The sequence below is a fragment of the Rhopilema esculentum genome, chromosome 5 (genome assembly GCF_057945365.1).
Source record: "Rhopilema esculentum isolate cy_ngs chromosome 5, ASM5794536v1, whole genome shotgun sequence".
Classification (NCBI taxonomy): Eukaryota; Metazoa; Cnidaria; class Scyphozoa; order Rhizostomeae; family Rhizostomatidae; genus Rhopilema; species Rhopilema esculentum.
Genome location: NC_142819.1, coordinates 1,488,234 through 1,515,131, shown reverse-complemented (window position 1 = coordinate 1,515,131; position 26,898 = coordinate 1,488,234). Strand labels below are relative to the sequence as shown.

The 26,898-nt window shown below is 36.3% G+C and overlaps 2 protein-coding genes across 4 annotated transcripts; one reads left to right on the top strand and one right to left on the bottom strand.

The window, feature by feature from the left end:
• LOC135690042 (histamine H2 receptor) lies at positions 1-10,268 on the top strand. Of its 3 annotated transcripts, none has more exons than XM_065207480.2 (2): positions 1-1,776; positions 3,190-10,268. In XM_065207480.2, the coding sequence occupies exon 2, from the start codon at positions 3,282-3,284 to the stop codon at positions 4,695-4,697; it is 1,416 nt and encodes a 471-aa protein (XP_065063552.2). In that variant the 5' UTR covers positions 1-1,776; positions 3,190-3,281; the 3' UTR covers positions 4,698-10,268. The 3 variants fall into 3 exon arrangements, with proteins under 3 accessions (XP_065063552.2, XP_065063551.2, XP_065063550.2); XM_065207479.2 differs by having other exon boundaries at positions 3,187-10,268; XM_065207478.2 differs by lacking the exon at positions 1-1,776 and having other exon boundaries at positions 1,811-10,268.
• On the bottom strand, positions 10,252-26,577 carry LOC135690040 (uncharacterized). Its single transcript, XM_065207476.2, has 10 exons — positions 26,294-26,577; positions 24,176-24,298; positions 23,047-23,113; positions 22,099-22,138; positions 21,798-21,837; positions 21,295-21,352; positions 19,561-19,670; positions 18,056-18,131; positions 17,356-17,495; positions 10,252-16,193 (listed from the first exon to the last, which is right to left on the bottom strand). The coding sequence occupies exons 1-10, from the start codon at positions 26,426-26,428 to the stop codon at positions 15,321-15,323; spliced, it is 1,662 nt and encodes a 553-aa protein (XP_065063548.2). The 5' UTR covers positions 26,429-26,577; the 3' UTR covers positions 10,252-15,320.
• Positions 26,578-26,898: the final 321 nt, after the last annotated feature.

Below are 26,898 nucleotides of genomic sequence, written 5' to 3'. Positions count from 1 at the left end.
CACTGTCGAACCAAAAGAGAAAGAAAGGATGCTTGTCGCACACAATGCACAGCATCAAAATTTTCTATCGCAGTAACTGTTCTCTTTGTTTTGATACCTAGACGACAAAAGTCTAATCAATATTTAATGTACTATGTTTCCAATCGTTAACAACATTCCATCCTAGTTAGCGCCTCAAAAACTTTATGAGTGAAGCTGACAGATCCGAAAATCTTAAATTTTCGTGCAGTAAAAATATCTAGCTCTTGACAGTGAGATATTAAGATCAGTATACAGTTTTTATAAAAAACCTGGTCGAAGTGGTCTATCTTCATTGAGATACGAGATTTTATTCTGTTTCACCCCCAAGGCTGCAGCTTGTTTATACCTACACAACAAATATTCGAATCTCTATGTTTTAGCTTTTATGAAAGAACATCCTTGAGCTGCATGTGAAAATAAGATTTGAGTTATTTCCAGAACCATGCTCTTTAGGACAAGATTTAACCGAACCCCGTCCCTCCCCTCCTGCTGCTTAAGTGTAACGAAGTTCATTTGAGCTTTGTTAGCAAGCTCCCTGCATCTGCATGCGTATATTTTATAGCCTCGTTTGCATAGCATCCAGCATTTTTAATGTGCAGATAGCATTTTCTTTCTGTGACAAACCCATGTGCCATTTAACGAAATTCATTCAAATATTGATTTACACAGGCACGCGGTAGGCTGTCTATAGGTACACTGTATAAAAGAGAGGAAAGATTGGATAAAAGCTAACAATTTAATCAAATCGAAGAAGTTTGTTTTGTAAAATTGAATTACGAACTTTTTGTTAAACACAACACAGTACATAAAAACAAAATGTTTTCGAATCGGCTTTCATGACACATGCGCCCTTAAAATAGCTCTTAGATTGGACAATTTGACGATGAAAGCTTTCACCTGCAGGTTGCTCGCATCTTTAAATACATTCAGTACATTCAGAGAGACTTCGAACGCCAGCGTGACTGCATTTACAATCGTTAATGCTACATGGGGACATGCACATACGATTAGCGTACAAGTTATGTAATAACAATGGGCAGGTAATAGTCGAAACTTGTTAGATGAAGTTCTGCTCAATAGGAAAGTTACGACAACTCAGGCGCGAGAGGACAAAATGAAGAATTTGCACATTTGTGTTGATAAACAACCAGGCGTTATCATTTTGTCAAAATTCAAAGACATTTGAGGTCATTAGCGGACGTTGCAATCAAATTTTGTACAGTTTGGTCGTTAGTTCCCACTTCGGGTCGTTCACAGAGATAATTACAATCGCCATCTGGTAGAAATTAAATTTTGTATTAAAATGGGCTCCCAGGTAAAAGTTCTGGAGATATGCACCGGCGTTGAGAAGGATGGTTGTTGCGGGAAGTAGAGACGGGTTCTTGTAGATGCCTGCCCTAAAGTAGGATTATTAAGATTTCAAGCAGGATTAAATACATTAGAATCACAAAGCTGTTGCATAAGGACGAGATATAGGATACAAAGCTGTAATATTTGAATCGCAGACAATATACATGGACGAAGGGAGGATATGCTATTAATACATACCGTCTCCACAAAGCCGACCGAACTGCTGTCGAGATTCAGTTTCTGAATAGATCATCAACGGTCGATAGTGAAAGTGGAGGAAAGCCATTATCAATGGTTTTGCGCCTACGAATTTTGCAGAATTCAAGCTCGGATCTGAAAAGTTACGCTGACCGAAATTAGGAAAATCGACAGAGAATTTCGCATCATACTGGTAAAGAAAACAAGGTAAATTATTATTGAGACTTAGAATGCTGTCAATTTCTTGAAAAAATATTAAACTGCTTGCAATTTTGATCATTTACTCAAAAGCAAAATTTTGCAAAACACAGCTTCCTTTGATAAACTGCCAAATGTGTTTGCAACCAAGTTCTGAATTTTTAAGCTAATGTAACGAGAGATTTTAGCGTTTCCCTGGGGATAAGGTTATCGCAGCGAAAAAACTTCTCGCTAGCATCTATCGTAATATACAGTGTTGAGTAAGAACGAAACTTGTTTTACGCTGTCACGTTTAGGTGGGTTGCATTGCTTTGCAGAGCATTTAGGGAAGCAGGTAGGCCATCTAAGGGCTCATCTTTGTTGTAAAAGGTGTCGAGCCTTTTCACTTGGGTAGATAAACCCTATGTGTCTCCCGCATCCTCTGTGGCACCAACTTATCAGTAGAACTTTTCACTCAATTCGTCTATACCTCCAGCAAATTCATTGCCTTGATAATTGCTGTCCTTCCATCAGAAAAATTTCTTTCATTCAATTTATAAATGAATATTAACATTTGCAGTTACAATGAAGCACTCATTCGATTCGTTTTACACTGTATACATTGTCAACAAAGTATTACCATTCAGGGGGGTTTGGATATAATTTCTTATAAGCTTTTCGTTATATCTTGCCTGAGTAACATAGCACATATTTACAGCCAATCTGTGTGTACTGATTAAATCTGTGTGACAAAAAAATAACGGGGCTCACGTACCAAAACCGGGGCTTAATAACCTTTTCATTTTGCAACCAAGGCCCACTGACAAGCTTAGGTCACAAATTTTTCAACAAACTTCAGAATTTCAATTCAGTTCTACATAAGACAGGAAAAATTATATGTGGCTCAAGAGAAAGTTCGAGTAGACGGCTGTTAGATCCAAACGGGTGGGGATAGTAAAATAATTTCCTCAAACAACTGGATTGCATCAAGTGTCATCTACCCTTAGACTCAGAGCCTATATAATTGTTTCAAGGCAAGGCCAAAATAGGTAAGACCCCAATTTGCTTTGAGGGGATGTAGAGATGATGACACGCCTGCCTGGTACTGATTCGATCACAGCTTCCCACTAAAAAAATGTTTGCTTCCTTTCAAAAGCAGCGAAAATTGACAATATTCTTTAAAGTCGATAGGTGTGTTCATAAAGAAAACTGCGATAGTGTATAACAAAAAGATGCCTATTATGTTCTTATGAAACTATTTAACAAAGATTCTTTGTGGCCAGAGCCTTGTGAAGACATAAAGCTTCCTGTATGAATCTTGTACTTCTTGGTGGAATGAAAAACATAAACAAGACTTAAGCGCCATTCGGTCTTAAATGCACAATTAATAGGGATAAAAAGAAACTGCTAAAGAAATGATGATAAATATTGATTTTTCAGCAGAAAGAGAAAAGAATACAATTGCAGACCAACTATCTAAGGCAAATATCGGCTTTGGAACTGCTATTCCCTTCAATATAGACAGCAACCGATGTATGAATGTAAAGACAAAAGCAGTTACAAATAAAATGTCGATGACACGCCATAACGCATCAAGAGAACATTTTCTCCATGGCTGCGACGGCGAAGTGAAAGGCCTAGCTGCTTATGTTCCAGCTTATACATATGGTATTTTCTTGATTTTACAACTCGTACTTTCGGTGTTCGGTAACATTTTAGTATGTCTCGCAATAATTCGCTTTCATCACTTGCGAACCCTTACGAACTCGTTTATATTCTCCCTTGCGGTTACGGATCTACTAACGCCGTTCGCACGCGTGCTGTCGATTGCCATCGCAATGTTCCGACAGCAATGGGTATTCGGCTGCGTTTGGTGCCAATTATCTTCTGTGCTTGGGGTTTTCCTTTGCGCCTCGTCGATAATGCATTTGTGCGCAATCAGCATCGAACGGTTTATCGTTATTCGCTGGCCGTTGCGACAACATCACTTCCTAACCAAGAAGCGAGTAACAATCGTGTTGGTGAATATATGGATAACGGCACTTGTTTTATCATTGTTTCCTTACTTCGGAATCGTTCACTTGGCATTTAACGCGGAGCTTCTCGACTGCGAGATATCTTGGAACAAGAACCCAGTAATGGCAGTTCTACTAACTTGCTTCTTTTTTCTACTTCCACTACTTTTAATAACTGTTACATACTACTATATATTCCAAGAGGTAAAAGTACAAACTAAGAAAATCAGCTCGTTGCAAATAACACAATCGCCAGACAATGGAAAAGAAAGAAAGGTGACAATAAGCTCCAAACTGCGCATCGGTCGAATTCTTCGTCAAGAGCTTAAAGCAGTTAAGATTATCGTCGTTGTTATCGGATTGTTTTTCGGCTTGTGGTCGCCTTTGTTCGTTGTTACGAGCATCCGTGCTTACGCGCCTGACACAGTCTCGGGTGATGTTCAGCGTTTGGCATTCGCGTTGGCGTATTTGAATTCAGGTTGCAACTGGATAGTCTACAGTATAATGAATAAGGAATTTCGGGCCGTGTTTAAACGCATGTTGCTTCCGGTATACTCCTGTTTCTCTAAACGTACTCGGCATTCAACGGGACAAGTCGGTTACGATTTGCCTGATGCTTGCGCAAGAAGCGCTGTTTCAGTGAAATCTAAGCCCTCCACCTCGGGATCATTAGCACAGCTTCAAGCACAGGCTCCTGCAAATAACATCAACAACAACTTTTTAGCTGCGACACCCAAGCATGTTCCTGTTAAAGTAGCAGAAAAAGATCGCCAAGGTTTCACTGCCGGAGAAGATCGCCAAGGTTCCGCAGCAAAAAAAGACCGCCAAAGTTCCACTGCAGAAGAAGATCGCCCGGATTCCTCGACAGTAGAAAATTTTCAAGTCTCTACTTCAGAACATAGGGACCAACTAGAGGTGACCAAGTCACAGACTTAAAGAAACTGTAATATTTACTGTGTGTTTTCAGTACAATTCTAGCCTGAATCATAACGGAATAGAAATATGGTGCACCTCAAGATTGCCCTTTAGGACCTTTTTTGTTCATTTCACAAGTAACTCGAGGTTTTGGAAAAACAGTAATAAACTAACAATACAAATTCCAGCATTCTACCTTAGTGGTATTATACTACTGGTATATAAAATATAATGAAGAAGATTTGAGAAATTTGGTAAACTACCGTCCTGAAACTCGTTACCTAGCTATCAACGCTATAAAATTTACCAAATCATAAAAATCAGTTAAAATTTTCATAAAAATTACCCAGTTTCATCGAGTTGTTGTAAACAATGAAATATAAACTTTAAGTTTTTAAAATTATCTCAACTTTAATGAGGGTGTCTCAAAACCCTTATAAAAAACCCTTAAGGGACCAGTTCACTTGTTTGCAAATGAAAAGCACTTGAAAGCAACAGAATATGCAGGAATGAAAGGATTTCGAGAATAAATTGGCTCTTTGATTCTGTGGAAAACATGAAGCACATTCCACTGCCGAGATCGTTTAGTTTATCATATAAAGCAATGCCAAAGGGGGCAAATTAGAAATACAGACAAAAAAGGTTGGAAATTACAAAAGCCTGTACGACATCCTTGTTCACAAACGGAGTGTTTTTCAATGCTTTTTGTCGCCGTTCTTGGTGTTTGTTAAAGTTCATGTCACGATTCTTTTGTCACCGTTCTTGGTATTTGTTGATGTTTATGTATCAGTCGACAATGATCTACATTGTTCTAGGTTTAAACCTCTTTTGAGGAAAATAAAATGTCAATGACCATTCGATCAACTACCGAGAAATCTATGTGACAAATCAGTGTGGCAATCTATGTACAGCCAGCATGCCAATTCCTTTAGGCCCTTGTCCTTTCAGGATTGAAAATTAAAAACTCAAAGAATAAGTCTTACAAGACAATGGCTTGCTGAAAATTTGTTGGATGTACGTGATGTGTTTCGAATCTCTAACTACTAGGCCAGCTTTGAAGTTTATTCCCAGTTGTAAAGAATCAAAACCTCCAGAAGGATTTATACATTAAGAAGCAGCTTTTCTCTAAGATAAAGCTCGTCATAAATAAAGTTCAAATTGGTTCAAATAACAGGCTTATAGCGGCCTTGTGTAATAGCCCTGCCCGGCTAATTAGAGTTAAAACATTTAAATAAACACGCAAACTTCGGAGATTCTTCGTTATCTATTCCGTCTATTAAAAAATACTACACAGTCGATGCGTTCGCAGTTCTTTCTGTTCTCGCAGTCTTGTATTTCTAATCCTTTTTCAAATCAGGGGGTTGCATCTAGATCAATTTTTACAATGTTAATTCCTAATATCCACACTGCTGCACTATTTTATAGTAGCTTTAACCCTGATTTTGGCAAGCATACTATCAAGACGCAGTAATAGAAATTTTTATGATATCATTGATCAGAAATAGTTACCCTGGGAGTTTTCTTTTTGAATCCATGATGGATATGACAATAACAGGAATGCAGTCACGAAAATCCTGCCCCTGTGCTAAATCTTTGATTGCCGGATTTCGGGATAACTTTTTTCATGTCCCTACAGGCTCAGGGAGAAAGCGTAATATCCATTTATGATGCAAAGGACGATACATGAACTCTGCATATAAGTTATATGATATAACCACATTATAGCCACATTATGTTCTTTGATAACAAAATCAGCTAATGAGTTTTTAGAGAAAGTTTAGACGAAAATATCTCGTATAAACCAAATCAGTTGTATCTTATGTACCAAAGTATACAGATTATAAATAAAGTAAAATTGCCGAAGGGGAGCGAACAGCTTTTTGAGACAAGAGATACTGTCGCTTTAATGAGATTTTCATTTCCTTGAGGCTTTTCATAAAGAGTTTAAACAACATAGAAGATAAAATTTGGGACAGAATTTCTGTCCGTCATTGGAAGGTGTCCATTATTGACAGGTTTCCGTTATAGAGAATTGTGAGTTATTGGAATGTGTCCAATATTTCTTGGTGTCAGTTATTGGGAGTAGCCCATTACTGGGAGGTGTCTGTTGTTTGTAGATGTCCGTTATTTGTAGGTGCCCGTTTTCGAGTGTGTTCTCTATTGCTTGGTGTCCGTTATTGGGAGATATCCGCTATTGCACGTGTCCGTTATTTTAGGTGTCCGGTATCCGGAAGGTGTCTATTATTAGGAGTCGTCCATTACTTGGAGATGCCCCTTGCTTGAGGACTCAATGCAAAATTACCGACAACAGTACAAACATTTTTCAGCAACATCTCTCAAATTTTTCCCTTAAACACACAGACGAAACAAAAATATCACCCTAATAAACATTGCTACGAAAAGGACAAAAGCGTCACCTCAAAAGAATGGTTGAGGAACAGGAGTTCGTTGCCGTGATTCTGAATTTCAAGCCGCGCCAAAAATGTTTTAGACAAGAAGGCTCTAATTAATGTTGAATCAGAGGCAGCTAATTGCTCAAGTGTGAGATATTCTTATTCAATTTTCTGCAGCCCGGCAACGAATCGGGTCGCTCATAACATAGCCAAAACATGATGCGAACAACAATTTGTCGTATTTAATTTCTCTGTCTACTAGATTTTTTTGTTTATCAAAACGAACGATCTGTAGCCCGGGGCACACCTTGTAAAGCAAGGAGAAAAGTACTTTCAACTCAAAGAAACAGAAGAACAGAGTGTAGCTTAACAAGAAAATGCTAAAATGAATTGCCTATCTGACTTAGCTATTTTCCCTTTTTCCGTAGATGACATAACGCAAATCTTGACAATGCTTCATATACCCTTCATTGACAGTTTTCAATCGAGCGCCTTTTTGCATTCTATAGAATCATCAACATAAAAAGCAACTTGATTCCATTTTCCGAAGATAACAGGAAAATCTCCAAGAAAACAGATAAACATATTCTATGTGGAAAGCAACACATTAACCTTGTAACAAGCTATTCATTTTCTACCCCATGATGTTCGGTGTATGCGTTAGCCCTTTATAAGCAATCGGTGTTCTTTGTTTTAAATATAAATCTTACAAAAAACAAACAGGATTACATTGCAAAAGAAGATCGTTTCATTGTTTCTTTCTCTTCTATCCTTTATGCTGCTTTATATTCTACGACCTAACATTTATATTCATAATTTGTTTATGTCATCAATACGTCTTCAGCTGTATGAACCCATGTTGAGCATCCGTTCTTCATAAGCATCTTTTGCACGTTTCACCTACAGTTTTAAGGAAAAATGTGGAATAGAAGATAATTTCCAGTAAATTTCTATTTGTGCCGATAAAATGAGACTCGCATTGAACGTGCTTTGTCAGGTACATTCTCTCAGTAACTGCAAACATTACAATACAATGACTGTTGATATTTTGAATAACAATTCGTTTATATCTGAGCCGGATGAGCTGTTAATACGAAAAACCTGAGAAATTCATGGCCCCGCGGCTACTTTGCAAACGGTTTTGTGAGAGAAGATGCAGCTGGCTGATAGACAGTGCTAACAGTAAAAACCCTGTAAACAGAGTTTGTCAACAATGTACCGAGGCTAGTCTCTCTTTGCCAGATGCTAAAATTTCTAGCAAATAGCTAAATCAAAGCTTTTTGCATCAGAGAACATAAGTCCTGATTGTTGAGGTGGTGAAACACAAGGTGAGCTAATAGTCTTCAACTTTGTATTTGAAGTTCCAAAAATTAACCGTATCTGTTATAGTGGTACACAAATTTGAGGGCCTGGCACTCTTCAAAGCTCAAAGTATAATCTTTGTAAGAGCCAGTTGTTCTCTAAAAATGTAAACGCAGGCATGCAGATAGGATTTCATCAGATGGGAACTTTTTTTCAGCAAAAAAGCATCCCTACTCCTAACAAAACGTGTCCGTTGTTTGAATCCAAAGGGGAGTCATCGCCCTCGATGTCCCCTTTCCCTAACTGGCCACGGACACTAAATCAAAATAGATTGTACTCGCTCAATCTTCAAAGATGGATCTGAAAAGAATAGTTTTCAAAAAGGTTTACATAGACACATGTGCATTCGGATTAAACAAAAAACGCCGCGTTTATATAGGCGTTGCACTACGGAGCCAAATAAGCACGTCCTCCCGCACCAAATCGAGATTGTTTCCACCTACAGTGCTTATGCTAACTCTGTCAAGATACATTGCTCCATGAAAAGCCGAAATTAGGCTGGCTTGTTTCCAGTAAAAAGAGCGTGAATCATGGAGCGCCAAGAAGCTCCTGACTAGCAAATAGTGGACCCTGCACCAAATTTCTTGAAAAATATTTTTGCTTTGATGGAAATCTTGTATGTTATTTGCAAGGGTGAATTGTTCTTCGGCCACTGCAAGACTCTGAAAGCTAATTAAGAGGCAAACGTCTCAAAGCTGTATTCTCAGGCTTAAAGTCTCTTGCTATCAAAGTTTTAAATAGCTGGAAAGAAGAACCTGTGACCTTCCGAATTGATGGAAAATCTGCATACCGGGGCGGTGACCTGATATATAATACTGTCAATTCTTTTGAATAAAACAACACGAACCCTCAAAATCAAGCGAAATTTGGACATTGAAGAAAAGGAACTTAAACCTTTGATGAAACTTGAAATCCATTGTGGGAGTTTGAAAGTTTAAAACGATTATTTCTCATGCAAAGGACTATCAAGAAAGCCTTGGATTGTAAAAAGGTCACATAAAGTTTCAAACGATTGATTCAAGCACTGTGAACAAACCGCAAGTTTCGTAGCCTTGACACATAACGGCTGTCAACCATTTACATCTAAGCCCGAAATCAAATATTTTCGCGCAAAAAACACGCGTAATTTCTTGCGACGACAAAGTTAAGAAAGAAGAAAATAGGTCTTATGGAACATTGTGCGAATGAACAAGGTATAGGCCACAAACGCCGCCTAACGTTATGAATATCGTAAGTGGATAATAATAATAAGCGATCGGAAACCTAAGTATTATAAAAAACGGAGCAGTGTAAATAGGGGTTGTAATTGACTTGATGTGAGTAAGAAGGCTGATGCATGAGCGTAAAATTGCTTTAAGAAAAGAAGCATTCAAATGAAAGTTATCGCCAAAAGGAAGCTCCGTTACACGCAAGTAAAGGCCTGGCCAAACTAGGCAACATTGTCATATGACATCCATGCTCACAAAATGTTTCCTAGTTTGGCAAAATGTTTCCTTGTTTGGCAACCACGTCTTATGACAAATTCGATTAAAAAGTTGTCACACAAATGTTTGAAGATCGTCAAACATTTCGTGTGACATTTTGTGTTTTTTTTATGTGACAGTCTGGCATGATGTAATCACAAAATTCAATTCAATGCGGGTAAAAATCAGTAAAAATCCATGTGCAGTTAGTGAAGCTTGCGTTAAACATGGCGACAAACAGCAACTCAAAGCATATGTGGACAGACGAAAACATACAGAAAAAGATAGATTTGGTCAAAGAAAGATCTCTTGTGGGATACTGCTTACAAGGACCATCATGACATGCCTGTGTGCCTTCTATGGCCATTTTCCTTCTATGACCTTCTATGGTCTGTGTGCCTTCTAAATTAAGCAAGCCCATTTGCTCCCTCTTCCGTACCCATCGCCATATTTTGTAAGATGCTTTTGTTTTCTGGTTTTTTTTATTAAGAGCTTCACTAATAACAAAATACTAGCAACTGATTTACGCTTCATCTCCATTTTCCCACCAAAAATTACGAGCAACAACAACAACAACAACAACAACAACAAAATGTTGTCAGAGATTGGCTGACAAGTTTGGCCACGAACATTTCATGTCACAGAAACAAATGAAAAACTCTTTTCGTTCTTGAAACAATGTCATATGACAATGTTTCCTAGTTTTGCGGGCCTCTGTTGAAGAAAACAAAAAACCCCGAGAAGAGCTCAAAAACGGTAAGAGGGTTGAGGGCAAATGAAGGCAAAAAGAAATAACGTACTACGCCCAAATAAACCCCGCCTTAATTTAATTGTTTTTCTAAGGAGGATTTTCAAAGCTTGATGAAATTGTCCGGAGGAAGGTAGAGCATTTCACTGATCACTGAACGCTCTATTTTTGGCCGTAGTCACAAGCTACCGTGCTGCATAGACAACCAGCGCCTACGATATGAATATGGGGGGGGGGGGGGATGACACCTCTTAAAAAAATTCCGTTGCTAAAAGGAGGGCTCATCCACTCAGTCGGTAAATTGCAAATACCCTTTCAAAGGCCCTGCTCCTGAAATTAGGTTACGTCATAGTTCGGGCATCCTGATACATCCAACTATTCATCCATCTTCCTTCCTTTTCCAACTTATTTTGTAAAAGAACGTATTGGTTAGGCAGACAAAATGAGGCAGAAATGAGAACAGCAACACGCTTGAACTCAGAAGCAATACGACATTCCCCTCAACCACCTAAAAGCAAAATTTAGAGTACCGCATTTTGTCTGTAAAGCCTAATAAGAAAATGGTTTAATGCTAATGCAAAGATACCGTAAATCCTTGAATCTGCCCCCCTGGTGGCCTATTTATTTTTGATATTTTTGGATTGGGGCTTATTCGAAGGGGGGGACCATATAAAATTATTGTTGACATTAAGCAGGCATTATCAAAAGACCTTTTTTAATTTTAGTAGGAATTTCTTTATGAGCATTTGATTAGTTATTATCAAAAGTATGAATTATTGTGGTAATTCAATAAAACGCTAAAGACAACCCCAGATGGAAAAAAGCATCAAATTAAGGGGTTTTATTCGAGAATTTAAGGTAGCAGTGGGGGCTTATTGACAATTTTTAGTTCTAGGGTGGAGGCTCATTCGAGGCGGGCTTTTTCGAGGGGGAGGGAGGCAATTCGAGGATTTACGGTAGTGATGAATTTATGAACACGCTACAGTTACATTTAAAGCATATTAGGAGTGACGAATGTAGCCCAATTCAAAACCACGACCTTTTTATCTGATCCACTTTCGTGAATTGAAAAATTCAATTTGATGGCTTGATCCAATATTTCAGTTCATATTATGCCAAGCTCAAGCAGATTTGATTTTGAGGAGTGAAAAAAATTTTGTTTCAAACGCTGCAAAGCTCACCATCAGAACTCCCACTAAATCAATTCTTAAAAATGAAATTTTAAATTCTACTTTCAAGTGAATAAAGGTGTTTAATAATTCATCAATGACATCCTGTGTATGTCTTTACCTAAATTCTGCCTTTATTTATATCATAACTCTGCCTCTGGCATAGCTCTGCCTTTATTCATATCATTCGCAGGTCATTTAGGTGCCAACAATTTTCAGGTATTTGATTCAAGACTAAAGTTTACCCTAAACATTTTCAATGCCCGGAAGGATAAAAAAAGATGCTTGGCATTAAAAATGCTTCTTAAAAGTAGTCCACCAGTAGTGTTTTCCTCAAGATAACCCAATGTATTGAATAAGTCCAATGTTATTCAAACAGTTTTCTATATATGTTAGCTATAGCGATTCCATGTTGATTATGCCAGGATTTCATTTCGAGGCACTGGCGTATTATCGACAAAATTCCCAAGATTTTAGGCCATAGTTCCCACGAACAGACAAAAGACTGAACATTCAAATAGCTCCCACAACGCTGGCAAGTTTTGCCTTCAGGCTCCTACAACAGTGCTTGCTTAAGTTTAACGGGCTGTATATTTAAACATATTAATAATGTTCAGTTGTGTGTTAATGTCATATGGCGTGCTAAGTCTTTTCATGACTGTGAACATATTCCTACTGACTCTTGTGTACGAATATGTGAAAATGCTCTCAATTTCTTTTACTTCAATACTTGTCCTTTTTACTTTCGATGCTTGTCTATGCAGACTGGTCATGGTGACTTGTACTTGAATAAAAAAATAGTTAGTCCTTAACATGGCCTTAAACGTAAAGTTTCTTTTACCTCTCTCCCTTTATTGTGTTTATATTTAGATGTAATTGAAAATTGTAAATGTCACTCATAATGGAGACTAGATGACCTTGTGTCCTTCCCTATTGTGAGTGACATGTATTTGAGTAGCTTTGTTGTAGTTTAAAATTTTAAATTATAAAGAAGAAAAAAAAACTTTGAGGAATGATCTGCCCTTGGTAATTATAGATTCTCGTTCAAATGTTCCTTCAAATGCACAATACATTAAGGGTTTAAGAAATGGAGGGAAGCCTTCCCCATAGTAAACGTAAGAGAGCTCCTCCGTTTATTCATTTTTATATGAACACATCGTGTCTCTGTGTAGTTCTCTTTTTTGTACAGTTAGTATAAAGTATTTCATATATGTGTTGAAACAGTGCCGCTCCACTGTTGGTCTTTTGGTGGAATGATTTATAATAGATTCGGCAAATGACCGACGTATTACACTGGCTTTTGAAAAGTAAAGTTAGCGCTTTTACCGAATTGCTTATTGTAAATAAATCAGCACAAAGATACTGTTTGTTGACATTATACCTTCTGATTTCGCCCATACCAGCTAAATGCATGGCGCAGAAAATTGAGAAATCGCACAGTGGAAATGAAATTGTACTCTGCAATTGAAAAAGTAATTATTTTTTAATTCGGCGGCTTCCCCTGATAACAAAAGCAAAGACAACAGCGAGGCTACATTCGTTTGCTTCACCGCATAACATGCATCCACGCATTGCACATTGCTGAAATTAAAGTCATAGCGTCATAACATATCTTTTCAGAATCGATGAATCTGAACCACGATATCTGAAAGAACACGAGAGTACCTAAAAATCTGCGAATTTTTTTAAACATGGCTATCAAAGGACCTGCAGTTGTGATTTCGCCAAGACTTTACAGTAAACTGATGGATTAAATTAGACTGAGACTGTATCTCAGCCAAAACATTGTTACATTCGACTTTTTTTATATTCATGACTGTTTTATTGTATTCTTTAAGATCACATGATCCAAATCTAAAAATTTACAGAAAAAATTTCAAAATAAATATCCATAATTCGATTGTAAAATCACGCCATTGTATTTCACCTTGGCAAATTGTGACTTAGAGATCTTTTACATGACAAACGTCAATGCCGATGGAAGTTTTATTTGTGTTAAACTTTTGGCTCTTTTTCACATTATAATTTTGACACGAGACAAATCACAACTCTACCATATCTCAATTCTAGAGCTGCACAAGATTCTCTAATATGAAAGATTACACCGAAGACAAAAATTTTCTTTCATCACGGGATGAAGTCAGACCGGGATGATAGTTCTAACGATGAGGGGCCATTAATTTCGAAGGCGAGGTTTAATCAAAATCAGAACACTGAAAGGGTGAGACGTTTGATCAGCTGCAGAAAGTGTGATTCAGCTGCGAATGAAAAACAACGGCTCTTTATTTTCTAATTTAAATTCAGTAAAAGTGTTGAACAAGGCAACTTGCTTTGAAAGAAGTAATTAATAACAAAAGTGAAGAGGAGATAATATTTCGGGATTTTTGTAGCAGTTCTGCAAAAATTGAATTCTTACAAAAAGGACTATCGATGTTCTTTTCTGAAGTTTTGGATTTTAAAAAAGTAGACTGCGAAGCTCTCTTAACATAAGAAAAATTTTAAATATGAAAATAATCTTACTAGTTGAAATAAGCCATAAGGATAGCGAGACGAGGTTTTCCATCACTGTGACCAAATTTCGCGAGCTTCTGAAGAAAGTAGAAGTTTAACCAAAGGCACGAATTCTTTTCCTTTGGGCACAAAAAATGATTGTTGATTAAAAAATCTTGAAAATTTTCGTTAAATTAATTAGATCAACGTTTTTCTATTTACTGTGCTTAAGCCAACATTTTTAACAGAGGAAAACTTTATTCAGGCTGAAAATACAAAAAGCTGATGAACTTATGGCAATTGAGAGCGCTAGACCTTATTGAGAAGGTTACAGATTCTAAAGAAGACTAAGATGGTATTATAATTAATTAAGATGGTATCATAATTAATCAAGGTGCTATTACAGTTAATGTGGCATCATAATTAATGCGTGAAAGTGGGCATAAGCTTTAGACAATCGTTTTACTGGTCAAATAGGCTGAGTATGTTTATTGTCATGGCAGTGATGTTGCAGATGTCACGATGGAGGTCCTGAAATTAGCATTCAAAATTCGTTCACAGGTATCAATCATTCTAGGTACAATAAGATATGACCAACAAATAAAGGTCTAACCTTAACCGATGTTTTCAAATTCGAGATAGGCTATGTTTGGTATAGACATCTGCTACTGCAGAAGTTTAAATAGCACTGCTAGGGCATATACATACACAAGTCTTTGCAACATGTTCAAGAAGTCCTGCTTAATGACACATCAGTCTTCGCAACGTAGAAAATAAATGCACTACAAGCATTATTTGCTGGCTCTTTGATTAAACGGCAGCATCATCTTGTTGTATTTCCATTGTGTCTATATTCAAGCCCACATGGTCCAACTCAACCTGATGGAGTTTTTATTTAGTCAAGAATCTTTACTGACTGGAAACACACAAACCTTCTTCATCATGAAACGGCATATTCTTCTTCATCGAAAGAGATCTTCATCAAACCTATTCCATTTAAATATTCACAGTGTTAAGGTTTAGCCCTTTTCAACCCATTCTTCACATGAATCAGCACTACATTCACCCTCATCGCTTCTCTCCCTCCGTTTATGCTTTCTCTTTTTATGCTTATCCTTTCGCTTCTTGTGTTTGTGTCTTTCCCTGCTTCCACTTCTACTCCTACTTGTACTTCTTCTTCTGCTCTTCCTCCTTCTTCTTTCGCCTTCACCAACATCGTTATCTGTTTTCTCCAATCTTTCCATTTCAACTTGATCTTTCTTACTGTTTACCATGTACTCCTCATCAACCTTTCCATTTATATCCTTTGAAAATTCCTGCAGCTCACCTGTTTCAGCTTTGACTCCTTCTACATCTACAAGCCGTCTGTCCCTATCCCTTGTTTTCCAGTGGTCTTCACCTCTGATCCTCTCCCTATCCCTGTCCCTCTCTCTATCCCTATCCCAACCCCTATTCCTATCTTTCTCTCTATCCCTATCCCAACCCCTATCCCTATCTCTGTCCCTTAGTTTGTCCCCGGCTCTATCGCTATCTCTACCTCCCCAGCGGTCTGCCTGCCTTGAATCTCCTCCCTCGCGACCATAACTATACCTTTCAGGACTCCTATGCTTGTATCTCCAATCCCTATTTCTTCTATCTCTGTCCATGTCGCCTTGTTCTCGACCATATCCTTTCTTGTAGCCATCCTCCCTTTCGTATCTGTCTGCGCGGTTTGTATCGAATGACTCACCATCAGCCTCATCAAATCGCTCCATGGGGTCTTTCGCATCGACATTAATTTCACTTAATGTATCAGAATGCATCTCACCTTGCTCGGATCCACTAGCCTTTGACTTGCCACCAGAGAAGAACTCCAAATACTTCATCTGCTGCTCGATAAGCTCGCGAATGACCTGAAGAAATAAAGCCAATTAACTAAAACATAACGCAACGAGAAAATACGAAGAAGCTACGCCATCTTCTAACTAAAGATATAAGACCAGCACCCACAGTGCACCACTCACCATACAAACGCAACAGCATTCAGCTACAAACAAAACAGCTTAAATTTTTCCTGTACTGGATAGCGGCGATCAGGGGTGAATCAGACTAAATCATTAATCTTCGAACTTCGTTTGCGAAAACTCTTAATTACACTTAATGCACAGCAATCTTTTAAAAAACTCAAAGTCAAATGTAATCCATAATTTTCCCCTTTATTCAAAGTAGAATAATTTTTTAGAAGAGAAGCAACGAAAACATTTTAGATATTGGAGCGCATAGTCCTGTTGGATCTCTCTGGGTGCGCAAAATTCGCCTACTTTTGAACATTTGAAATACTGCCAAAGACAAACTTGTTCCCTTCATCATCAGTTATTTTGAAATAATTTATTTATAATCGTGAGTAAACTTTTAACTTAAAAATTGCCAAAAAATCTTTTTATAAGTCAACAATACAAATGTGAAAGACCGCTTTTATAAAATGCTTAGAAAGGAAGCAAATTCATAGAAGGTTTAATCAATAAAGCAAGCTTTATCTATAAAGAATTATGTTATTGTACCCCCAGCCTGTCTGTTACTATCACTGTTCACTCATACTTAATTGGAAAATTTCAGCCCTGAGATCTTTAAATACTTTTGCAAATAGAGATATTTAGCTGAGATTGTTAGTGATGTCGTGTCAACTATATCAGAGGTCATATTAAGCAGGCTCCCTCAGTGAACTGAAAAGAAATGGAAGCGTACAAATAACAGATTGTTGACTCGAAGCCGAAATTAATCTAATAGTAGAAATTGTATAGATTTTATTTAAAATTATTGCCAAATTTGTACTTGTTTAATTTCAACCAGGAGACTTTTGTTATACATTTTTATAAAATTGGAACCTTTTGATATAATGGCTCTGTGTTGCAGCGAACTTCGAATTCTGGAAAATGGGAAGAGAAAAGCGATTCAAATAATCGAGAACTTCGAATGAGCCCTTTGTAACATAAAAACAATCCAGAGCTGAAGGCATGGTAGGCGTGTTTGATTGAAATAAAGTGAGGAGATGAGGAGAGAAAAACAAAACAATACCATGGTGGCTGATGTCTTAGCTAGTGCCGGATTCTTCGCCCGGTACGATTGCCTTCGGCGTTTATAATCCCGCAGTTCAGCCAACGCTTCCACTTTGCTTTTAGGCCGATCCTCTTCCAATTTTTCTTGCATTTCCAAAACTACAAAGCAGGAGCAGAAATTTATTCAATAAATGTGTCGACTCATTGAACTTCAGTTATTATTTGAATAGAATTGATTTCCTTCTGTCAAGCTGATTAACTCTAAGAATACAAGAAGTAAATTTGTTTAAAACTGCAGAACATAGTTCAAAATAATCAAAATGCCCCCATTTTAGCACAAAATGATCTACCTCTGATATTTGGGTAAGGCAAACAATTTTCAAGAGAATTGATACAAGATCAAGATGTTTCTTAGCAGAAATGATGCAAGGTGATTCTTAGGCCGATTAAACATCAAATGTTTATTGTGGCCACTATGTCCAGACAGCATTCACGTAGCTTCTTTTAACGAATTTATCCGAAAAAATCTTCTCTCCGATACATTCCTCTTCCTTTTTCTTCATTCTCTGTCAAAGCCCTTCCCCATGTTTTTCGTACCCATGAACTATGCTGTCTATCCTGGAACATTATGCAGCCTTGATTTGAAGTGTCTAAATAAGTGTCCTACAAGAAGGATATCCCAAAAACCGAATAAACATAAACAAACAAATCACTCTTACTTTTCTGTTGTTCCAACGCATCTTTTTCAAGTTCATCAAAGTTGACAGATTTTCGCTTCATTTCTGATTTACCAGTCTAAAGCGAAGAGAAAAAACTATAAGATCAAAAGATATGAAACAGAAGCTTGGTCCCATACTTTTATTTAAGCAGTACAGCATGTTTGGAAAGATGACTCCATCCAAAATTTGAAATCAATGCTAGCTAGCATTTGCATCTTCAAAATAACATACTATTACACTTAGCCAGATAGAGAGGACAGAGAAAGCTAAAGATGGTTCAGGGAGAACATCTCTTTAAACATTAACACGAGAAAGAGACAATTTCAAAGGCAATACTAAAGTGGCTTAAGTCATCTGCCAATCAACAACTGACCAATCACTGAGCAAGCAACCACTCACACGCTTATTGGTTGGCTAACATTGATTGACAAATGGCTTAAGCCATTTTAGTATTTTTCAATTGTCGTGAGCAGAGCAATTTGCTATTTCACATATTTCAATCACAAAATTAACATTTTAAAGGCGGTGTGCACACCAATACCAATCGCCGAAATCCTCTAATCGATGAAGATGTTGCACGAAAGTTTGTAACATCTTCTCTGTGTTATCGCAATGTGCACGCTGTATAGCATGTTTGGTAAAAATTTCATAAGGGGTATTCCATGGCAAATCAACACAGGTATGACACCCATGTACTCAGAAACTTTGGTCGGGTAGTCCCTTTTAGAACATGAAAAAACACAGAACATTTCAGCTCAGTACCTTGTATCGTTTCCATGTTATCAGATGTTACATATTGATGGTCACACCATTATGCGAAGAAAGCCACCGCCCATTTTTTTACAAGAATTTGGAGTCGAATAATGGACTGTTATCAAGTGCTATACTTAAGATGCTGTTGAAAATAGGCAATCTGATGTAATTTGGTATGGAGATTGCAAATATCACATGCAAAATTGTCTAACCCTCATAATTTTCAATCTACAGGTAATTTAAATTGAAATAGTTCGGTCATAATTTTTAGGCAAACATAGCATTTTTTAAACGTGATTAGCCAGAATGGGCCCAAGCAGAACATGGTAAAATTTGGCACGAATCAAGTTGACATTATGCTAAAACAGATTATGAAGTTTAGTGATGGTTTTCTGTGTGTTTTAAGAGATACAACGTCGTATCGTCATATGACGTCATATCCGTGCTTAAGATTGATCAGTAAAATCTTTGATAAATAAAATTTAGATTTTTCTCAAAATAACATTATCTTTTAAGTAGAAAAATTCAAGAGGTTAATCTAGCCACCGCCAAAAACCATTTCTGGAACGATGGAGTACCCTGAAGCCTTTTAGTTTTTTTTGGAAAAATGTTTTAAAAACATTGCAAAATGTGAAAAGTAAGAATCTTGCAAATTTTGTCATAACTGTTTACCAGAAAATGTCTAAAATGCGAAAGAGTTTATTCCTTAAATAACCAACCAAACGGGGGCGTAAACTTCGTTAAAATCATACCGCTACGATATATTCGTAAAGCTTCAGCCTGTCTTCTGCATTCAGCATTGTCTCTAAGTAACTTGCCGGAAGACAGAATTCTGCGTTTGAAGACGTCTGTGTCCTTGGTGCTATATATTTATCGAGGAAAAAAATGAGGTTATAAGAAAACATGCTAAAATTAAATGCAACTTTCTTTATGTAAATTTAAAACAGCTTTAGTTAACGAGTATAGAAAATGCTATTTGATATGAAAACTTGATTTCGACAAAGGGAAACGAAAAATTTCTTCGCATCATTATAAGAGGCACGAATACAGATGCAATTTGTACAAATGATCTGACTTTTTATCCATTAAATGTACTTCTGACAAAATCTTCTTGAATTCAAAAGCAGAAAGGACCAAACAAATGTTTTATTTGAAATTTAAAAAAAAGCAAACTGTTTCCAAAGAGTAACAAATTGCTTTGTTTGTATTTGAAACAGAAAAGGATACATTGTTTTTGGAAAAGGATACTACGGTTTTTAGCTTACTTGATAATATTTGTTAAAGTCTATAGTAGCAACTTCTCAATCTACGATTCTAATTACTATAAACTTAATCTTATCGGTACCCATAAAACTATGCTTTTGCCTGTCAATTAATTCATAAATAATAAATTAAGTTCATATCATGCATCAGCCAGAGGCCTTTGCAAAATGCATTGGAAGTACAAATAATATTTAAGCTGGCAGGAATATTTTACTGTCTATTCTAACAATTAATTAATGAAGACTATTTCCATTTCTGACTGATCATAGACAATTCATTTTCAGCAGGTTTATAAGTTTGATCTGTATGAATCAAAACATTTTAAATGGTTTGTACCAGTATAAGGGAATATTAGAAATTTGAAACTACAGACAAAAATAATTTTTTTTGATTGTCCCAAATAGAGCAAAAAAGTTAGCCTGGGAATGAACTACAGATAAATATTTGGTTCATTAAGTTTTCTGTTTAGATCTCTATGTAGTTTAGAAAGTAAAACTATTTTATAAAGAAATAAGGTTTTAAAAATAACATCTGAAGGATATCGGTTGTTTTGAAACTTTCTTATGTCATAGACAAAAGGCAGTGTTGATCAGAAGCAACCAACCGTATAAGAGTCTGAAATAGGATATGAAAAATAAAATTGGCAAAACAGACACATCAGTTAAATGCAAACAATACTCTTGGTGGCAATCACTGTAGCTGATTGTATAATAACTTCAAATGTTAACAAGAAACTTTTTAGTTTTATCAATGATTAAACTTAGATAACAAGCATACCTTAAAATTGAAAATTAACTAATCATTATTCCTGTAGTGGCCTAGCACATGATTTCTGTTGGAACATTAATAATGATAATGCCTGATCTATCCTATTTTGGTGGTATATCTTAGGTATCTATTTTCCCTCAGCAAACCATAAATGTTTTCTTATAACCTGACCCTAGCTGTGTGTATACTATCATCAACAATGCAAAAAGCTTGGCCATGGTTATGAAAAGCCTTTATAACATGATAAAATCCTATCAAATATGTATGCTGCGAGTGGTACTTGATCCAAAATAACGATAATATAGTTAGCAAATAAATGAAAATCAGATAGTTTGATTGTTAAAATATCAAGTTTGATTACATAATTTTAACAATCAACTTATTTTATTTTCATTTTGGTACTCAATGTTTTTGCTAACTATATTATCGTTCTTTAAAACATGATGCTGTTTTACCTTGTCCTTTCTCTGTGTAAGCCTCTGTAGCAGAATCATTTTCTCTGATTGCTAAAACCTGCATTATGAAAGTGAATTTTACATTTAACAAAGGCTTTAACAAGATTGGACATATTAATCCATTGGACAATGTCAAAGTACCAAAATAACCATATACATTAATGATGCAGCAGTAGCTAACGGACAGCCATGTTGCACGTCTTTCATACACCTCAAGAGTTGTGGCATCAATAACGTCATTTGTTTCAATTGCTTTTTTTGTGTTTCACATGAAAGGGTAAATCAGAAACAAAAGGAATGGTTACAGTATGTTAAAGATAATAGCAAAGCTCACTGTCAATTATCAATAAATTACCCTTAGGAGAGATGAACTTCCCACATTGGCCACATCCCCTTATATACTAACATAGTCCCTCACCTATGTGGTGAACAAAATGAGGATTGAAATGAAAATAGAACAGTGCAACACATATGCACCCAGTTTTAATGGCAATGGTATTCACCTCTTCTTTTTCAATGTTGTCATTCACAGCCACATGACTTCTAAAAATTGAACAATGAGAAAATGAACAGACGCCATCTTTACTTGTAACTTCAACAACAGAATAAGTAATAAAACTTATAAATTTGTGTTGTTGGTGGCTTTCTTCATAGCAAGAAACCATTTTGCTCTATCCAGGGCAAAACTAGAGCTTTAAGGCCAATCACAATTATTTTGACACTATTATATTGAAATAATTGTACCTAAATTTGCTACTGCCTACTGGCAGCAATAGGAAGATTTGATAGGCATATAATAATTACCTCTTCAAGCATAATCCAATGCTTTCTAACTGCTCACTTCCTAAAAAGATGAAAGAAGATTATACCAGCAATGTTTTGTGAATGTGGTTGCATTTACTGGTTGCTATATCATCTATTTTTTAACCAACAGCAATTTCAAACAAACAGAACAAACAGCAAAAGGGAAAACCACCAATTCTATGCTTCAGATTACCATCACAAAAATTGAGCTTCAAAACACTGCATACATTGATTTGGTATTTCATTGTGTAATAATTTCTTGTGAGAAAACTCATTAAAGTTGGATTGATATAGAAGCCAATGATATTAAGAGTTATCACTCGCTGTGGGAAAGTACATCCATGGTTATGAAATTTCAACATCAGATGCTTGTTAACTTATGTGATTGCCATAGTTGATGAATTAGCCTTGAACATTAGTCTCACATAGCAGAATAAATCATTATTAAGATTCAGGGCAACTGGTAGGTTTTGGAGTGCAGGAACAAGAAAAGTTTTGTAGCCACGCCCTCTAGATTAGCTTAAAATGCATTTCAGGATATTTCTGGCAGTCAATTCATGCAGTCATTTGAAATGTTGCAATATTATTAGCCATAGTGCTATAATCCTGTTCTTAAAATGGAATTCATTACTATAGGCTCTGGGGCAATTTTCCCCCCTTATCCCCCTCTAGACAGCCCTGCAAACTTATATAACATGACAAAATTCAATTCTATATTACAGCCACTTTCATTGCCAAGAAAATATGTCACAAATTGTGAAAGTCCTTTCAGTCCTTTTGAAAGACATTTTAAAAGTAAAATTGTGAAAGACATTTTACGAACACAAAAAACAGCATATCATGCATGGAAAAAACAACATTCGTTGAAGTTGAAACTATTTTCATATTTTTCCAGATACACATTAATTATTTTATTTTAAAGGAGCTTAAATAAATTATCAATCTTACCAATGTAAACTTGATTAACAGACGAGAATGGTGATTGGTAAAAAAATCCTGAGCTGTCAGGCAGATCCTGGGAAATAAACAAAGAAAGGTTGATCAATTTCTGGATACAGTTACACATTAGAAGGATATTCCAAATCTAACGCTTAAATTGCTTCGGCTTTGAAAAAAGCAAACATTTTATGACATACTAAAAGCTTTTTGTCTGACACTCCTCAGCGCATAAAATGTCAGAATGAGGTTCCGAAAGAACACGATGGAAAATACTGACGTTTTATGCTCTGAGGAGTGTCAGACGAAAAAGCTTTTAGTCTGTCGTAAAATGTTTGCTTTTTTCAAAGCCATTTTCAAATTCTGTACCGCAGAAAAATTGCTTCCTTGTCTAGTAATATTATTTAACATTAATGATGTATACATTTTGTTACTATATATTGTTGTTACAATAAAAGTTCATTTGAAAAAGCTCTTTCTTTGAAAACCAATTGTTTTAAAAAGGTTCCTTGAAAACTAAATAAATAAAAAACATCACCTCCTCTTTATAGAAACTAATAACAGAAAACAGAAAGCAGGAAACAGAGAACCAAAAAGCTGCAATAGTCCAGTCTCTGGTGACATTTTACGCACATGACTACACCCAAATCATCTTAAACCCATAGCCACCTAGGCAGGGGCTTCATGGCTGGGGGCAGGGGGGCCTTGGCTTTTGGAAAAATCATTGGAAAATTTTTCTGACATCATATGAAAATGATTCAGAAAATATACCTCAAAGTTGGTTATCATATCAAAGGGAGTTCAGTAGATTAGAAAAGGCCACTCAAACAGGAAATACACTGTGCTTGGCCCGTCACACAAATATTTCAATTTTTGCCCTGTCATATGCATCCTTGCCAAATATAATTTTTTTCATTTTAATTGGAGGCAAAGAATACATTTTGTAAAATTGCTTTGAAAAAGTTGGAAAAAAGTAAAATAATTTTCTTATGCTTTTGTAAAATGAGTAACATGAATCATACTTTTTACTGTGGTTTATAAACTTTTGTTTAAAATATAGGTGTACATAAAACTCAAAAAAACATTTCACAGGTTAACATATTCCACATTGAAAGCAATCTGTTTTCTTTTAAAATTTTACCTTGATTTCCATGTTGCTAAAACCAGAATTCTGAAGCTGACATATTCTTGTATGGTCATCAAACCCCATCGCACCAACACGATGATCCTTGTCAAAAGGACATTCTATTAGGTTATCAGCACCCTGGTTTGAAAAGAATAAATCCAATGAATTCAGCATATGTTGAAGATTTTTGTTTAACTGTTATTTCTCAAATCAACAGCTAAATATAAATTGAAGGCACTGACTAAAACATAAAGGTGTAGCCAAGGCTGATGCCATATTTCATATTCTTCAATTATAAATCTTACTGTAATTGTATTTCAAATTAAATCTTAATATGCAGACCTAGCCCAGAAAGGCACTCAGTTGAGCGTGCATGACTAGATCGCACCCAAAAAAGCCTTGGGGAGCGATTTATAGAGCCCCTCAAAACGTAAAAACAATATTACCACAGCGCAAAATAAATTTTTGACATTTGTGAAATAAACTTGATCAAGCATAAACAATCTTCCCAACAGACCGCAATATTCTGATTTGCATAAGATTACCCCTTGAGAAAAGAACTCAGCAAATTCAACATTGGGTTTTCGATACAATTTTTAATCTAATAACCCTCTAATAACCACCAAGGACACAGGCCATCAAGCATATTCTCCGGCAGATTTATTTGATTTTCGAGCAGGCGTTAATCTTCTGTTGAAGTGTTATTTTCTGTTTTTTCTTAAAAACGTAAAATCATTTGTGCCAATGAGCGATCAGATTTCCACCGAAATTATTGCATTGCTTTTCAGTTTCCATTTGTTTTTGCAAGCAGTAGATGTTCTGGTGTCTCTTATAGAATGGATAGCATAAAAAAGGAAACACAGTTAAATGTTGAACTTAAAGCCATGTGTTTTGATGTAGCAATATGTGAAGCTGAACATAACAGTGATACTGACAGTGAAAAAAAGTGATGGTAACTTACATATCTAGAAAAATCAGAACAATTTTGAAACTTTCTTTCATTAAATTTCTATATTTATATTAACATATTGTATGTTTTGTTATTTTTTTATATTATGGTGCTTTTTTTGTATCACCCTTGAATTTCTTATTTAACACTCTTCCGGAGCTTTCGATATGAAGCTCTCGATCTTCCAAAGCCCTCGAAAGATGCTCTAAAGGAAATTTTATCTAGAGGTGCGAAATAGAGCGCCTAGAGTTTCTAGGGGGCTCTTTTTATAGATCACCTTCATTTTGCTTAGAGCAAGGCCTGATATGTATACGATAAGAAGAAAACCTCAAATGGGCTGGTCTGGAATTCATGGAAGTTTTTGGCGAGATCTTGGGAGTGCACATCCTATTATCCAGGCCAGGCATGTATTTGTGATAAGTGTGCACATTTGAGCGTGCACTAAATTTCCCAGTGATTCTTGAGTCTGTTCATGCTTTATTTCTTTTTTTTCATTTATCAAACTTATATCAATATTCCCTAACAACTATTGAGAGTTGAAACTAAGCTTTCCTTTTCTAGCACTACCATCAGTGTCTGTTATTCAAACTTTTTGGAAAGAATTTAAAAAGTAATAGGGGGCCTTAAAAAGGGGCCTAAAATGGTAAATTGTGTTAAACAATTGCAAGAGAATGACTGCAAGAATTATTCTGAAATGCATTTCAAGCTACAACACTTGAGGGCATGATCACAAAAGTTTCTGCTCCCTTCGTTCACAGGTCACATCTTTCAGTTTTGCCCTAGGGCTGGGAAACTTCTCGGCAGCCCTTGATCTCAAGAGCATTACTCAATTTAGAATGACAGACTTTCTATCCCTTTCGCAAACAAATTTAGAAAATCACTTTGCGATCTTTAGAAATACCTGTAAATTTAAGCAACAGTTGGGTATGCAAGAGTGCACTCCTAATTTTACAAAAAATTATGGGGAGTGTAGCTAAAATGTGCATGCTGGCAAAGGGGCTTGTTTTCCTTGCATTGCAGTACATAAATGTATGCTTAAACTGCATGTTATTTCGCTAAACTGTGATCTAATTGATAACTTAGCAAATGGAATAATTTTTGTTATGAAAAAGATCTTGTGTTTCATCATGAACTGAACTGATCTAATTAGTAACAAAACTGATATGAGCTTTAATAATGCTTACCTTTCTTTCGTCAATAATTCTTTCTTTAGACCATCCTAATCCTTGTAAAAGCGTATCAACACGAGAAGTTGAGTTTTCTATCAGTTCTGAAAGGTTTTTAATGAATTCTATTCTCTCCGGTCTCTGAATATCCATGTTGGCCAGGACTGAATTATTTCAACTGCCTTGACACGCCATTTTGGTTTGCCTCGTATTCGAGCTCGGGTTAGAGGTGTTAGGTCGGAACAGTGGGTCGGAATTGTTTGTCTTTCCGTAAATTCGTGAATTTACGGAAGAACTGAATATGGCACAGGGAAGTGAAAAGGATGAAAAAAATGGTCAACTCAGGCAGATCAGAATCAATCACAAAGTTTTCTGAGTTGTCTAAAAAATCAGATCATCTCTCGCAAAAATGTAGTGCCCTCAGCCACTCAGCCAACTACCCCAAAATTGCTAAAATTTAACACAGCCTTGCTATAATTTTTTGAAGTAGGTACTGCCTATCCGACAAGAAGCCAGGGGTATCGAAAAAAAGAATACACCAAAAAAATGGCACCTTTAAACTATTAGAAAATAATGAAGTAATCAGTCAATTAAGAAATCGCAAAATTTTCGATAGAAACAAC